The sequence below is a fragment of the Notechis scutatus genome, chromosome 6, assembly GCF_049901735.1.
Source record: "Notechis scutatus isolate UNSWTSFEM ecotype Mainland chromosome 6, rNotScu1.2, whole genome shotgun sequence".
NCBI lineage: Eukaryota > Metazoa > Chordata > Lepidosauria > Squamata > Elapidae > Notechis > Notechis scutatus.
The window spans coordinates 43,559,879-43,576,735 of record NC_142014.1 but is presented as its reverse complement, the minus strand read 5'-3'; the positions used below and the strand labels follow the sequence as shown (position 1 = coordinate 43,576,735).

The 16,857-nt window shown below is 34.5% G+C and overlaps 1 protein-coding gene across 1 annotated transcript in view; it reads left to right on the top strand.

Moving 5' to 3' along the window:
- Positions 1–16,857, top strand: part of MGAT4C (MGAT4 family member C) — a 135,781-nt gene that overhangs the window by 108,659 nt on the left and 10,265 nt on the right. Inside the window, exon 4 of the mRNA XM_087968045.1 lies at positions 13,603–13,749. Within this exon, the coding sequence (XP_087824171.1) occupies positions 13,621–13,749 (129 nt within the window). The 5' untranslated portion in view covers positions 13,603–13,620. The remainder of the gene's footprint in view (positions 1–13,602; positions 13,750–16,857) is intronic.

Here is a 16,857-nt window from a genome sequence, read left to right as displayed (position 1 = left end):
GACTGTTTGAGGTTGACTGTGACACGAAAACAGAAGAAAGAGAGACTGAGATAAATGGAAACTTTTGGCAAGGACCATAACAGAAAAACTTGACTTTTAATAAAGATTAACTCAACAGATTAAAGAAATGGAAGAAATATGCAAAGAATTTAAGTCGGAACTGCAAACTGTGAGGTATATTAAAAGAAAGAATGAGACTGCTGGATATAATTGCTGGTAAAGTAATGGCATTGCAGCTCACAGAAGAACAAAGAAAACCCAGAGAGGAGAAGTTAAAGGAGAAAGACAGCAGCTCAGATGAATATGGAGAACAAGGGCCATTGCCAAAAGACATAAAAGGACTTAAAATAGAGATATTGATGACAGAGGCAACAAATAAAAGAGAAAACGCTCCCAAGACTAAGCAGAAGAAGAAGGAATTGTATAAGAACCTCCCCCCCCCAAAAAAAAAGAACTGAAAAGGGTGGGGGGAAAGGCTGATAGGCAGAGGGAAATAAAAATAATATTAGCAGGAAAAAAGAAGAAAGACCGGGGAAACCTAGAAAAGAGAATGCTGGCTGGCTAAAATTAAAACGAATGATAAGGCTGAGAGATATAGAAATAAGGGTTAGGGATAGTATAAGGGGGATACTACATGGGAATGTATAATGATATTTTAGATTGGGGAAAGTTTAAGTTTAAAACTTGCTGGGAAATATTTTAGGATTGTATATATATATATATATATATATATATATATATATATATATATATATATATATATATATATATGTGTGTGTGTGTGTGTGTGTGTGTGTGTGTGTGTGTGTGTGTGTGTATGAATATAAGAATATAAGAAAAAAAACACACACACACACATATATATATTCTTAAATTTTCGCGGGTACTTACATGTATGGTATTCAGCTTTGTTCAGCTATTTTCCCACGTCATTGTAGTTGTGCTTTTAAAGTTGTAGCAACAACTTTATTGACGAACACAATACAGAAGCCTGATGATGGCAGATGAGATTCTGCCGAAACATTGCTACAACTTTAAAAGCACAACTACAATGATGTGGGAAAATACCCGAATATATAATTTATAAATTATGAATTATGCTGTTATGAATCCTTTCTTTTGAGGATTAAAAATAGGGGAATGGAAATTTATCAAAATATATAGATAAACTTTGGTTAAGTGGAAAGAAAGAAAAAAAACATGATTATTAATGATATATGAAAAGTGAAGATAAAATGACAGATATTAAGAAGTTATTATTGTGATTTGGGGGGGTGTTTTAAAATATATACATTTTAAAATATACAGTTGATTATTTAATGGATAATAGAAATGTACAATGAGAATACTTTGTTATGATTAAAGTAGGGAATGAAAAATTATTAAATTATATAAACTGAGGGGATATACCATGTGGATCCTAAATATATTGGTTTTATTTTATTTTTACTCTTTTTAGGTTGTTTATTATATATCAGCCTAGAGAAAATTAAGGGTAATAATGATGTGTAATGTAAAATAAAATATCTGGTAAGCTGAAAACAGAAATAATAGGGGATAAAGAACTGAAAATTTATGTGTGGATGAAATGATATTGATACTGAATTAATGAATTGAAATATGAAATGGAAATTTATTTAAAGATGAGTGGAATGGATAATGATATGAGGTGACATTACATAAGATAGATGGAAATGAAAGTATGCTTATGTATAAGTGTTGTAATCCGGAACCACGTTGCTCACATGAAGAGATGTGTAAAAATAAAAAGAATAAAAAACTAGTATTAAAAAAAAAAAACCACTGATAAAGAGAATACTATTCATATTTTGCAAATTAAAATGACCATATATTGAAGAAAGAGAGATCGGTCTGATACATTACAGCTGAATTAGATATCAGTTTGCCTTGCTTCTGGCCCCAAATAATATGGGGAAGATATAGCCCTGGAACTGATTTTTGTTTGAAGATCCCATGTAGAGGTGCCTTTAGATATGTTACCACTTAGTGAAAGAAATGACTTAAAAAAAATCAATTAGCTTTGATTATATGAATAAAGTCATTCCTAAGCTTTAATTCTAGGTAGTTCAATTCTAACATAATTTGAATTTTTATTTTTTATTTTATTTTATTTATTTATTTTTTGTCAATTGCTTACAAGATAATAGGTATAAGTAAAAACATAGTTATGAATACATGGATACATATAAGAAAAATAAAAGAAACAATAGGAAAAGGGATGGTAGGCACGTTGGTGTGCTTATGCCCGCCCCCTACAGACCTCTTAGGAAAGGGGTGAGGTCAATAGTAGACAGTCTAAGGTTAAAGTTTTTGGGGTTTGGGGAAAAAACCACAGAGTCAGGTAGAGTATTCCAGACATTGACCACTCTGTTGCTGAAGTCATATTTCCTGCAATTAAGTTTGGTGCAATTAACCTTGAGTTTCTACCTATTGTTTGCTCTTGTGTTGTTATGGTTGAAGCTGAAGTATTCATTGACAGATAGGACATTGCAATGTATGATTTTATATACTATACTTAAATCGGACTGAAGGCGGTGTAGTTCTAGGTTTTCTAGGTCTAGAATTTTGAATCTGGTGGCATAAGGTATTCTGCAACAAGTAGAGGAGTGGAGAACTCTTCTTGTGAAATATTTCTGGACTTTCTCAACTGTGTTAATATCAGATACGTAATGTGGGTTCCAGACTGATGAGCTGTATTCGAGTATTGGTCTAGCAAATGTTTTGTATGCTCTAGTTATTAGTGTAATATTACCAGAGAAAAAGCTACGTAAGATTAGGTTAACAACTCTTAATGCCTTTTTGGCTATGTAGTTGCAGTGAGCTCTAGCACTTAGATCATGAGAGATGAGTACTCCAAGATCCTTGACAGAGTTTGGACCATCAACAAGGTTAATTTTGTTAACCTTATCCTGGATTCCCTTTCTATATCACAAAAGGACAGAAGTATTAGGAGTGTTCTTTGTCTTCAAGAAAAGACTATTCACTTTTGGAATAATATTGAAGAGGTGATGACTGTCAAATGTTTTTAGGAAAATGTGAAAAGGTATCTCCCAAATGATGTTAATATTTGCATTAATTAGTGGAGAGCATTGAAAAATAAATAATAAACTGTGCTGTAATAAATTATAAGATTTGCATTCATCAGATTTCAGTCCATTGACTTTGAGATAATCATTTAGAAACTTCTCTCTGCTCAGGGCTTGAGGAGAGACTTGATATTCCTGTCATAAATAAGTTGAAGGAAAATGAACACATGACTTATTCCTTACATCTTGGTTCCTCTGATCCCTTTCCTCCATCTCTGTATTTATTATTTATTTATTATCTGTGCTTAAATGGAAGATCTTTTTTATTTTCCTTCTACTTTATGACACATCAATGCAACCCATAAAATATGATGAAGGCTTTGAGAATTACTTGAAACTCTGGCTTTATATTTTTTTTATTTTTCAGAATGACTATAGTTTCTTCTTTGTAGCCTACTTTTGCATATGGACATTTATATATGAAAATTACAACCTCTCAGTTATTGACCTGTGTTGAAATCCAAGGACGTTTTTGGAAATCACAAAACACTTATGCATACTATAAGCATTCGTGAATGTAGTCATTCTAAAGATGAATGGTTTTATTTGCAGCTTGGTCATTTCCTTCCATTCCTTTCTGTCTGTCATAACTTTGGTCAAAGATAAACCACTAGCAATGTAGAAGAAATCATAATTTGGCTTAGCATAAGCAAATGGACCCACTTTTTAAATATCCCAGATGCTCTCTTTTTTGTAAATAATTTGAGCTATGGTGTGGATGTGTATCAATTAATATGGGTTTAGATGTGATGACAAGCTGGGTGTAATATGTCATCCTATTGATCATTAAGACTAAATTGGCTGGATAAGGAGAGATCTCCTTTACTCACTTCTCCCTATGTATCCCTTTGAAAGCTTTGTGCACAGTGGAAGAGGATGACTCTTGATATAAAAGGAGCGTACTGATCTTCAGCCAAGGGTATATAGTAGCTATGCTCCTCTGCTAGCTCAAAGTCATCCAAACAAGCTCAAAGTCAATATGGTTTTCTTTGAACAACCCTAATAAGAGGGATTTATAAATATGGATGTTGCACCACTAGAAATATTCATATCCAAAAATATTTGTGCTACATATTGAAACATGAAGTTTGCAGAAAATAGTCTGATGCTTTGGGCAGAAAATTATTTAGACCATAAAGTAAATAGCAGTACACAATTTTATATTAACTTGATTAAGCTAAAACTGAAGAAGACACCACACAGGTCCATGTGGATAATTCAGATGAGTGTTGTCATGCTCCTCATCTGCAAATGCTAACAGACCACAAGACTTCCAGGGTTAGTTTTGAATCTCAACACACAAGTTTTTTTTGAAAACATTGTCTGCAATTATAAATGTTAATATATTTTGGAATCAGCAGTAGCGAACAGCTTACCAGTAAAAGGCTTCATAAAAATCACAAGCATCATTAACTTGTCCAGGGATAAAAGGGTAAATATAAATACCAACAATCAATAATTAACTTTTTATAACAATATAAGTTAATGCTACTCACAAAACCAATATGTTTTACATTTAATATTGCAACTATCACATCCAAGTCACCAAAACTGAACAATAAAGTGTTCAGAGGTTGGAAATCATGAAGATGGAATAAACCCTAAAAGAAAAGACAGATACTGATAGAGAGGGCAAGAAGAAGGAAATGAGCAATCACCTTGCAATAGCTAGTCCAGCTGAGGACCAGCCCAACTCCTTGGCAACCCTACTGCAATCTACACTGTACTTTCTGAAGTTTGCTTAAGAAATAGCCAAGAGCTATTTATGTTGTGGTACAGAATTATTCCTTCCTTCCTTCCTTCCTTCCTTCCTTCCTTCCTTCCTTCCTTCCTTCCTTCCTTCCTTCCTCCCTCCCTCCCTCCCTCCCTCCCTCCCTCCCTCCCTCCCTCCCTCCCTCCTTTGTAAAGGAGTGTTTTGATGACATTGTTTTGTTTTACTCCTGTTGAGTGAGACCGAGGTGGTATTCAGCAGGTTCTGACCAGTTCTGGAGAACTGGTAGCAGAAATTTTGAGTAGTTTGGAGAACTGGCAAATACCACCTCTGACTGGAGATTTTACAGCATCCTTACCCTGCCACGTCCACCAAGCCACGCCCACAGAACCGGTAGTAAAAAAAAATTGAATCCCACCACTGAGTGGGATGCTGAATTGTTACATGTGTTACAAAGCAGCAAAGAGGAGTCTACAGCCTCTTATCATTCATTTTATAAATGAAAGGATGGCAGGCAAAAGAAAATATAATATTCAGTCCTATTAGAATAGAGTATGATCTTAATTACACAGATGCAAACAAAATCCCAGTCTGTTCTATGTACAAATTAAAACATCTTGATCATGCTTTTCATGTATCCCTAATGAGCTTATGAACTGATGATATATGAACTGATGATATATGGATACTCTGCAGTGAAGAGTATCTGGGAAAACAACATAACAAGAGAAAAAGATTTATTAGTTGTGGGTGGAAGAATTTATCTCTGTATATAATTCAATTTCAAACCACAATCAGCTTTTAAAGCAAAGGCCATTCTAATAATTGTTTTGCCATGTTGGAATTATTTGGAATATATACAATATGTATAAACACACAAGCATTTTTAATTCTGGTTCTCTCCAGATATTCTAAGATTCCTAAGCCATGCTACATAGGAATTCTGCAAAATTGTAGCCCAATACATCTGGAGAATTTTAAATTAGAGAAGGTTGTTGTTGAGCATTTCCTAATGGATCATCCATATTCATTATATCCTGTTATATATGTTTGTTTGGGTGCTTAGAAAATGTTTATGCACTTGGGAAAAACAGGTAAGTTCACAGTTCTGCTGTAAAGCAGTTATTAATTATTACATTTATTTAATGAGAAACACAGACATAGCTGCAATATACAAATAAAAATAGAATTTTGAAGACTATAGATACACAATATATTGTGTTTCAAATAAAATCAGCACTTCCAAAGTGATTTATATATTACTATATGACTCTAAATTCATAAATGTCTCTGCAACTAACTTTCAATATTTGTATTAAGATAGAGCAACATTTTAAGCTTTCTGAGGTGAAGAAATATGAGTTCTCTTCTCCAAATATTTACATAATTTAGTTCTACTAAAAAAATAAGCACATGAAACTAAAAATAAGTATTTTAAATTAATGCAGGCCATAACTAAATCTATTCCAAACTAATTCTTCACTGTGATTTCCCCTTTTTCCAGACCTGTTACTAGTAATATTTTAACTATTATTTTAAAATATTCTTTATGTGCGGGTTTATTGTTTTGGGAATATTTCCTTCTTGGCTGCAAAAAGGATGTCAACAATTTCTCCTGGGATATCATCCTTTTATTTCTTTTGCTTAATTTGAAGTAGGATGCATATCAGAAGGGAAAATATAGAGCCACCAATGGCATTATGCTATACCATTGTTTTCAACCTTTGGAACTTTAAGATGCTTGGGAACTTAAAAATTCCAGAATTCCAGAGCCAACATGCAGATTGGGGAAGTCTGGAAATTGAAATCCATGCATCTTAAATTCCCAAGGTTGTGATAGACTGTTCTAGAACCTTTTCTTGAATGAAGAAGGATGACAGGAAAGCAAACATCACATTTACTTCAAAAACAAGGCATTTGTTTACAAGCAAGGGGTTGGGACATGGCCAATCCCCAACATCTTTCCTTTGCCAAAATGTGTTTCAAGGCAGATTCTGATCGGAATAGAACTCCTAAGCATCCCTGGCAATTATATTTACTGGCATCTTCTTGCTGTGTGCCTCCTCCGAATTTTTTTGATGCACATTCTTCTTTCAACCTACTTAAAACATTCTTCCCCTGTGAAAATAGTTGCCATTTTCAAAGTAAAACTACTATTTGGAAATTGGTTTTCAATTTGACTTTGCTTTTTGAACTTCTTTTTAAGCCCTACATGGCTTGTAGACATGAAAGGCTGTTCTTGACATTGCATTGTCTGAGGACAGGCTCACTGCAGTTCCTGCAGGATTATGAGAATGATGAGAAAGAACAGCAGGGCTTCTGCCCCAAGAGACCATTACTTCTTTTCTTTTCCTTTTTTTTTTACTTCTTCGCTTTTTAATTAATCTGCTTTTTAAATGAAGTAAATAGCAGAATGGAAGGGGAGAGGAAGGGAGGAAGGAAAGAAGGAAGGAAAAGGAAATGTTTTCCAACTAAACCTTCCACAGCTCCTGCCTCACCCCATCCCAATCCTGTCTCAGACCCTCTCTTCTCTCTTCTCCCCTTTTGATATTTTCCTTCTCTTTTCTGATAATAAGTACATAATAAATGTACTATATAATAAATTTGAGGAGAACTACCATATTTTTCTTTTGGACAATAAACTTTTATTATAAATCACAACCTATATTTTGATCTTTAATATACTTTTTTGCCTGCAGTTTCTCACTTCATTAGCAAGAAATTCCACAAATCTGTTTAATAACTTTGAAATTATGTGTCCTATTTAATTTAATATTATCCATGGGAGACATGCTGCTATTTTGATAGTGTTTTGAAATATCTCTTCTGAAGTTTGATGAAGACAATAATATATAGGCCTGGGGGCATCATTAACAGCTTTTAAAGAGGAAGAATAGAAAGATAAAACTGAATATACTTGAAGATAAGTGATCATATCAATTGAAAGATGCAATATGTTGCAACTGTCTTAGGGGAAAAAAAACAAATATAAAGTAATATATTCAAGAAATGTAGATGTAGGAGCCAGTTTGGTTTAGTGGTAAGGCACCAGGCTAGAAACTGGGAGGGGCATAAAAGCTGACTGGATGACTTTGGGCCAGTCACTCTTTCTCAGCCCAACCTACCTCATAGGGTTGTTGTGAGGAAAATAGGAGAACACATTAGCTGTGTTCACTACTTTGAATTATTTATAAAAATAATGAAGACAGGATAAAATGAACTAAATGATTATAATATCAGCCAAATATTGATGGGCATTAATATTTTAAGCTTCTCTGGTGGTTATGTTTTGACGCATTGTTTGAAAATAATGTATCAAAATATGGCACTCTGATATAAGTGCTGGTAGGATGATGATGGTTTGGTCTTTTAGGTTTCTGAGGGCTGCTATGTCTCCTGCTTTGAGTTGGTTCTGTTTCTTCTTCTGTTTCAGAGAAACTATCATCATCCTATCTATAGACAAAGGCCAAACCATGGTTATGATGGACAGATCACAATATATACAAAAAGCCAAAGAATTATTGGAAGACAAAGAAACCTACATCCCAGTTACAATCAGTCCAATACAGAAATAGACCACTGGATCAAGAGATCCCTTAGTGACCTTACAAGAAAGGTCAAATCACACAAAAAACCCAATGAAAAGCAATGGATCCATTCTCCTGCACTTCTATGAATGCCCCAAAGTCTCTGTGCAATTCTATCATTATCAGGGACCCCAACCTACAACATAGCTAAATACCTGACAAAAAAATGTTGGGCAATATTCTCCCAACTCCCACTCTGCCTCAAAAGAATCAGAGAATTGATAGCAGAAGATAAGATCTTCATTTCATTTGATGTCACAACACTTGTTACATCCATAGTCCCAAAATTAGTGAAAAAATCCATGGTAGCACTACTAAACCACACATCTGATCTAAACAAATAGTAAAAATGAAATACCCAGAATCATGGATCTCATTAACTTTAGCCGTACTGCCTACTTTCAGTTTGACAAATATACCAACAAATCACCAGTTTCAGGAGTCATAGCAGAATGTAATGCAACGTCTAGAAAGTATAGCATTCCCATACAAACAACCCTAGTATGGATCTGGTATGTAAATGGCACCTTTGTCATAATGAAAAAGGAACTAGAGTAGACAGAAAAGGAACAAGCAGACATTAAAACCAGGATTAATTCCAGACCAACAGTGAAGCAGTAAACAATAGCCTAATCAAGGAACTACAAAGAACATTCCCACCAACACTGACAGAGCAAGCCACTTGTATATAAACAGGGAGCAAACCCCGCTTCCTTCTAGGTACCTGGTTGGATACTACAGACAACAAACTCAACTCTAAGGTCCCACAGATTATAACCTTTTAAAAAGTACATTTTCTTCATCATTAGTCAGATTATCTCTTCATATAAAATCTAAGAGATTGTACATTGCAAAAAAAATCCATCATATTTGATAGTAATCTTGTTAACAACTAATGCTTCCTAAACAATAAAATGGAAAAGCCTTCATTGGAATAATAGAGTGCTCAACAAGGCACTTATGTGAAGTGAAACCAGGCAGAACTTTGCATTTCCTTTGCACCATCCATATTTCCTAAATAGCAGTTTAATGCAAGATAGACAGTGCAATTTGATGGCTCCATAGATGTGACAAACAGGTTTGCTGAGTAGTGGACCAACATGATAGAGCCGAATTATACCCTCCTATTGGAATGAGAATAAAATGTGTCCTTGTATATAAGTGATGGGGAAGGTGTGCTTGCATCAGCTCCTATAGATGATGACCTCAGCTAAGCAGAGCATGAGACTGAGCTATAAAGCATAAAGATATATACTATATATACTCAGAGTGACACCAAGGAAGCAAATACTGTGCATTGTTAGTATCCAGTATTCTTGGGATTTTTTTTTTACTTTTAACTTTATAAGTCATTACTTTTTTAAAAGCTAAGAACATTAGCAAATGTGTTTAATGTGCATATTGTTTTAGAGCTAAGATTATCTTGTAATTACTTTAGCATTATAGAAAAGCTCTCACACACAAGCTCTCTATTCACACACATTTTAATGCCATGCATTTTATTTGAAGGTTTCCCAAATAGCTTGTCTCAAAGCTTCCATTTGGTTCTAGAAGAGGAACCAACCTAAAAAGGTCACAAAACAACCAGGAATGAACTGATGCAATTGTTACAGTTCACATATCTCTGTCCGACTTGAATTAAGAAACAGTGGCTGTTTCCCCCATTAATCTGATTGAAAGGATTTGCATAGAGGGATATAGTTGGTCTGATTTGAAAGTTATGGAGGGTAAGAGCTTCAGTGATTAGTAGAAATTTTTAGTATTGGGAACAGTACCTTAGAATATCAGTTGATATAATTAAAGTCTACAAATATTGTACATTAGTCAGAGTACAACAAAGAAGTTGGAAAGTGATATTTATCTATAGGATTTTTAGTAATTTTATTTGCCTTTATTCTCTTTTCTCTCTCTTTGTTTCTTTATGGTTAATTTCTAATAAGTGTTGTTCCAATTGTGCAACTTTGAGAATGCCTTTATTTACTTATAGATAATATTTATATATCTGTATATAATATAGGATAATATAAAATACAGAACAATATTATTTCTTGCTTTCTCTTTTTGCTTGCTAGTTCTCTCTCTCTCTTCATTTTAAAAGTGATTAATAAATAAATAAACAAAAAACAGTGCAGTTAGTATCCTACTTTTGAATATCCCCTAAGTATCTAGTTGTGGGAACAGATTGCTGGACCAGGTAAGTCTTTGATCCCTTGTAGCAGCATTCTGGTATATATGCATTTTTTACATTTATTTTATTGTCTTGTGGGTGACCCAACAGTTGGATCACCTTTGTGACAACTTCCTTACTGACAAGAAATACTGTGATCAGAAGCTTTAGACATATTTTAAGGTAAATGGAATGTATAAAACAAAGATAATTTTTAATAATAGATTTGATACTTCGAGTTAAGCACAAGGAACTTAGAAAAGTGAGGAGATATTCCCCATTCTTAACTTTTAGTAGTAAGGACCTCTGCAGAAAAAGTGAAAAGAAAGAAGTTGGTTATTTTAATTGAGATTGGCAGTGTAGAAACTGAATGACTGAATGAACAAAGAAATAAATGAACAAACGAATGAATGAATGAACATATCTCCCCTAAAGAATCTCCAAATTAATTAGTAAAGTTGTATTTCTTATTCAGACAGCCTTATTACATTGTATCTTTTTTCACAGATTTGGAGGTAAAATAATATTTATATTTTGCAAAACTGCTTATCTTTTCATTCTTCCTGTTTATTCTCTTTGTTTTCTGTTTTCTTGTACAGTGTGTATAATTAATCTCTTTAAAATACACAATTTCAAATAAATTATTTTCACTGTTCTATTTCTGTGACATATGCAGCCATGTAGTTAATGAATTTTGGAAACAGCCTTTTACTAGTGAGCAGACAGCTTTTGTCTTTGCCTTATTTACTTTTTTTTTCACCCAGAGGGGAAAAAAGTCACATCAGTTTTGAATTCCAATGTAATGTAGAAACAACAACTATAAGCCCATACTGCCATCTAGTGATTTCAGAACATTTTAATGAAGTTAGGTTTGTTTGTTTTTTAACAAAGTGGTATTACCATTCTAGATATAACCAACATCTTATTTTTGTTTTATTATTAAAACTCTGCATTTTTGGTGTCATTTTCTTTCAGATATTGTACTTAATCTACTGTATCATTTTCTTTCAGATATTGTACTTAATCTACTGTATTATACACATATATGTGAATTTATTTGCCATCCATATATCCATAGGGTTCTACACTTTTATTTTTCCTGTATAGCATGAGGAGCAAAATGACAATGATCCAATCAGTGCACTTTCAACATTGAAATATGAATTAGACTTTTTAACGTGATGCAGCTAATGCAGTCCACTTTAGTTGACACCATTCATTAATAATTTGGTAAAGCATGATGTTTTAATTGAAGCAAAACCTCTTAGAGTACTATTGAGTTGTAGAACTTTACTTGTGCTCTGAAATTATTTGCAATGCATAAGAGTGGATTCAAAGCACTTTAGCTTAAATCATTAAAGCAGCCATATACTTGTTCCAGGCTCATGTTTTTATGTTTTAGAAAGTTCTCCCAATGTCATTTGTATTATACAGCATTTATTTTAAAGCATCAACCATCCAAATGGGTTATTTGGGCCCTAATGAGATTTTTAAAGCATTAATAAAGTTACTAATAAATGTTATTTTTAAGAAAGAGGAAGATTATTGAGCCGTCGTGGCGCAGTGGTTAGAATGCAGTATTGCACTTCTGCTGCCTGCCAGCTGCCTGCAATTTGGCAGTTCAAATCTCAACAGGCTCAAGGTTGATTCAACCTTCCATCCTTCCAAGGTCAGTAAAATGAGGACCCAGATTGTTGGGGACAATATGCTGACTCTGTAAACTGCTTAGAGAGGGCTATAAAACACTGTGAAGTGGTATATAAGTCTAAGTGTCAGTGCTATTATTACAACTTCATTGCAGAAAAATCAAAATATGTCAATTATTTTATTCACTTCTTTGATAATTTCCTTTAATGAATATATTGTTTCCTTCCTATGTAATTTGACCAAATTATCTAATTGCTCTGTGTGTCAAACTAGCAGGCTGCAAAGGTTGTTTTCCATTTAAACAGACAATAATACCATTTTTTTAAAGTTTAAATTCTATGTAACATTTAATCTGCCCCAAATTATAGTGTTCTATGAAAAAAAAATGAACATAAATTGTTTTAGATTATTTTTCATGATGATTGTGTAGAAATTCCAGTGAATTGCTTCCATATCTGCAGTACTGTATTCAGTGATGGGATTCAGCCAGTTCGCACCACTTTGGGAGAACCGGTTGTTAACTTTCTGAGCAGTTTGTTGAACTAGTTGTTGGAAGAAATCATTAGGGCAGAGGACCAGTTGTTAAATTATTTGAATCCCACCACTGACTGTATTCCTTAGTGTATTCCTTATTTTATCCAAGATAGTAAATGCAACCGATAGATCAATTTTAGCCAAAAAAATTAAAAGGTCAGTTAAAATGACCAGAAACAGATTTTAAAAAGCAAACAGATTAAAACAAAAACCCCTACCAAGCCATTTCAAGATTGTGGGTATTATGAAATAACAACACCTGAAAATGAATTTAATATATTTTTTGTTTAAACATGTAACCAAAAAAGCAAATTTCCAGCAATAGCAAAATGCTCCAGCCAAAGAAAAGAATAGAATAGAATAGAATAGAATAGAATAGAATAGAATAGACAGTTGGAAGGGACCTTAGAGGTCTTCTAGTCCAACCCCCTACTTAGGCAGGAAACCTTATACTATTTCAGACAAATGGTTATCCAATCCCTTCTTTAAAATGTCCAGTGTTGGAGCATTTACAACTTCTGGAGGCAAGTTGTTCCACTGATTAATTGTTCTAACTGTCAGGAAATTTCTCCTTAGTTCTAAGTTGCTTCTCTCCTTGATTAGTTTCCACCCATTGCTTCTTGTCCTGCCCTCAGGTGCTTTGGAAAATAGCTTGACTCCTTCTTCTTTGTGGCAGCCTCTGAGATATCTGAGATATTGGAACACTGCTATCATGTCACCCTGAGTCCTTCTTTTCATTAAACTAGACATATCCAATTCCAGCAACTGTTCTTTATATGTTTTAATCTCCAATCCCCTAATCATCTTTGTTGCTTTGATGCTAAATTTTACTCTGTTTTTCTCCCTTAGGAGGTGCTGTATCTCCATATGAGATGTACATTGAAGCTTTGGGACAAAATGAGGTGTTTGCGCAAGCGATCTGCTGTATCCTTTCTAGGAGTCCTTGTCATTTGCTTGTTGTTCTTGAACTTATATATTGAAGACAGCTATGTCTTGGTAAGTTGGATGTTATATAGAATTAATTGCTTTTTAATAGCACAGGATAACAAAAACAAGCAGGCTTTCTAAACCAGGGGTCCCCAACCGCCGGTCCGCGGACCGATACCGGTCCGCGGAACAACTCTTACCGGGCTGCTGGTTGCTGGGTGCCGCCATCTTTTTTGGTAAAAAAGTGCTTCCGATGAGCTTTTCCGGGTAGAAAGCTCACCGGAAGCACTTTTTCATCAAAAAGATGGCGGCGCAGCGCTTCGGTGAGCTTTTCCGGGTAGAAAGCTCACGGAAGCACTTTTCATCAAAAAGATGGCGGCGCCAGCGCTCCGGTGAGCTTTTCTGGGTGAAAGCCATTTCTACCTGAAAAGCTCACCGGGCGTTGGCGGCGCTCATCTTGACGAAAAAGTGCTTCCGGTGAGGTCACCGGAAGCACTTTTTCATCAAAAAAAGATGGCGGCGCCCAGTTGATGCCGGTACCGGGCCGCGGCGTCAAAAAGGTTGGGGATCCCTGTTCTAAACGAAAGCAGATAAAGTGCAATAGTCCAAAGGAAGAAATGAATACTTTTGGGTAATGTAAAAAAAAAAAAAAAGATTTGGATTCTATTTGCATAATAAATTCGGTTTAAATTTTCAGTTGATGCTCTGATTCAAACTGCAATTAGTTTGATCTGGATTTTTGAATATTTTTAGCAAAGCCCTTCCAAATCACTTGATTAATTTGGAGGCATCTAATTGAATGGTTTGATTCAAATTGTCAATCCATTTTGGAAAGGCAATTCCCTTCAGAAATGTGGTCAAAACTTCAAATCAAATCTCTGATCAACATTAGTAAAGGTGGGGGGAGAAAGCATTTATAGCCACAACTACAGTATTTCAGTTAGTAACTGTTTGTAAATAAACCAGTAATAAACTGTAGTAAAACAAAAATCATTTTCTGACCAATATGCAGACTCATAACCAAATTTCTATGCCTGACAACAGTGCATGTTGGAGTCATAGTAATGCTGGCATAGCTACAAGAGAAAACTTTGCCTAAATTAGACATCAGCAATCTGCAATCTTCAGTCTCCCTTTCTCCTCTCCCCTCCCCTTAGTCTCCTCTCCCCTTGTTAACTTAGCAACCATTTTGCTTAGCAACAAAGTCACTGGAATAGTTTGCAGTCACTAAATGAAGAAATGGTGTACTGACAAAAAAGAAGATCTAAGACAAATGTAACAGTCCCTGTTAGAACCTCATCCCTGCATGATTTGTTGAGTAGACGGAGAACAGCAAATCTATATATTGCTAAAACTCTTCATTCCTGTAACTTGAACTGCCTGAAACAATGCACCACAGGGCAACAATTTTTGAACCAAGGTATCTGCAAATAGGCTAACTTAGATGTGCATCCAAAATCCAGGACCCAAAGGAATGAAATTTGGGGAAGTTGTGTCTGCTCTGGGGTTGCTGGTATGATGCTCAACAGTTTCCAGCCACTGTTGCAATCCTATGCTCCTTCCCATACCCAGCAGCAGTCACTTATCTGTCTGCTGGGAAGGAAAGGGAAGATTTCTAATGCTCCCTTCCAGCTTCCTAGAAGAAATGTCAATGTGGAAGCCAGCAGGAAGTCAGAAAACAGTCCTGTTCTCACTATCTTTTTTTTTTCTGTCCTGTAGTCATTCAGTTTCTCTGTTTAAATAAGGAAGCATCTCTGAAAGAATGGCTCAGCAGGTCAGGGGTTGTCTGGTATCACCCAAAGAACCCATGTTCAATACAATGATAGTTACTATTGGTCAGATGCTGTAGCACTATGGAAATATAATTCAACATTATGTTGTAAATATCCTCTTTCTCAGAAAAAAAATTCAGCCTCAGTAAGAAATATCAGGGCAAGGAACACATAAATTGCTTGCAGGCTTACATCAAAAGTTTGTCTATACCATCATACTCTTCTCGACAGCATCTGGCTAGATTTGTTTGCAAGCCAAAGACATGGAATTGATGGGTAATAATTTGATGTTCATATGCATACAGTCAAAAATGACTTCTGTCGTTGCTTCTTGCATGGGAGACTTCTCAAGAATCTGGATTTTTAGGATCATTTCACTTAATCAAAATACCTTTTTCAACTGACTATATGATTCATGTTCAATTTAACATATTTACCACTCATAAAATTTGCTTTTGTAAATGGATATTCTAGTTTTAATCACATTTCTTTTTCAAAGTAAGAAAACTCCCTGTTTACACATTTTAGTCCATTAGGCTTTTGAAATATGGCTTCTTCTAATGGCACTGTCTGCATTAAAATATTTGTAGGATTTTATTTATTCACATCCCTTCACTTGTGATTAAATTTGATCTGTTTTACACCATGTTTTTGTCACATTCATTGATATCTACTTTGGTTTGCTAATTACTCAAGATCCCCTAGGTGCATCCTGTTGCTTTCTATTTGTTGCAGTTTATGCTATTTCTGTTTTGCTTGTTTTCAGATCTTTATGTGAACTTCCCAGATGGCATGATGTCTTACACTTAATTTGTCTTTTTTAATAATAAAAAGGTTTGTTCCTCATTGTTTCTTTCAAAACAGAACTGATACATTTAATTGCCAAGTCTCAGCTTTGCTTGTCTATTTTTTTTTGAAAATTTTAAGGCCCATTCGGCAGATGCCTTTAAATATATCATGAAATGAAGTTTTTGTTGACTTAGAGGTGGGAAGGCAAATTATAGTATAAGCAGACAACAAGCAGATAGAGATTGAGAATGTCTATTTTGCTTTGATGTTTTTCATCATCTCAAAACTCAATTTCATAAGTAATTTTTGATTGATTCTGAATTCACATATACCAGCGAAGTACCTTTAGGATTAATCAGATCAGCTTTTTGTAGCTTCCATAAAGCTACCAACCCATCAAAATTCAAATATCAGAATACAGACACATTGTTTCCTATCAATTTTACATACTTTTTTTTAGTAAAAGAAGAAACTCTCCTACCTTTACCAAATATTTCTCTGCAATGTTTCTTCAAGACCAATCACACCCAGCTGTGAGACATTATGAATCAATGATATTATGGCATCATTGTCATTGTTTCTGCAAAACATTACTAAAAAGTTAAGCTAAATATGA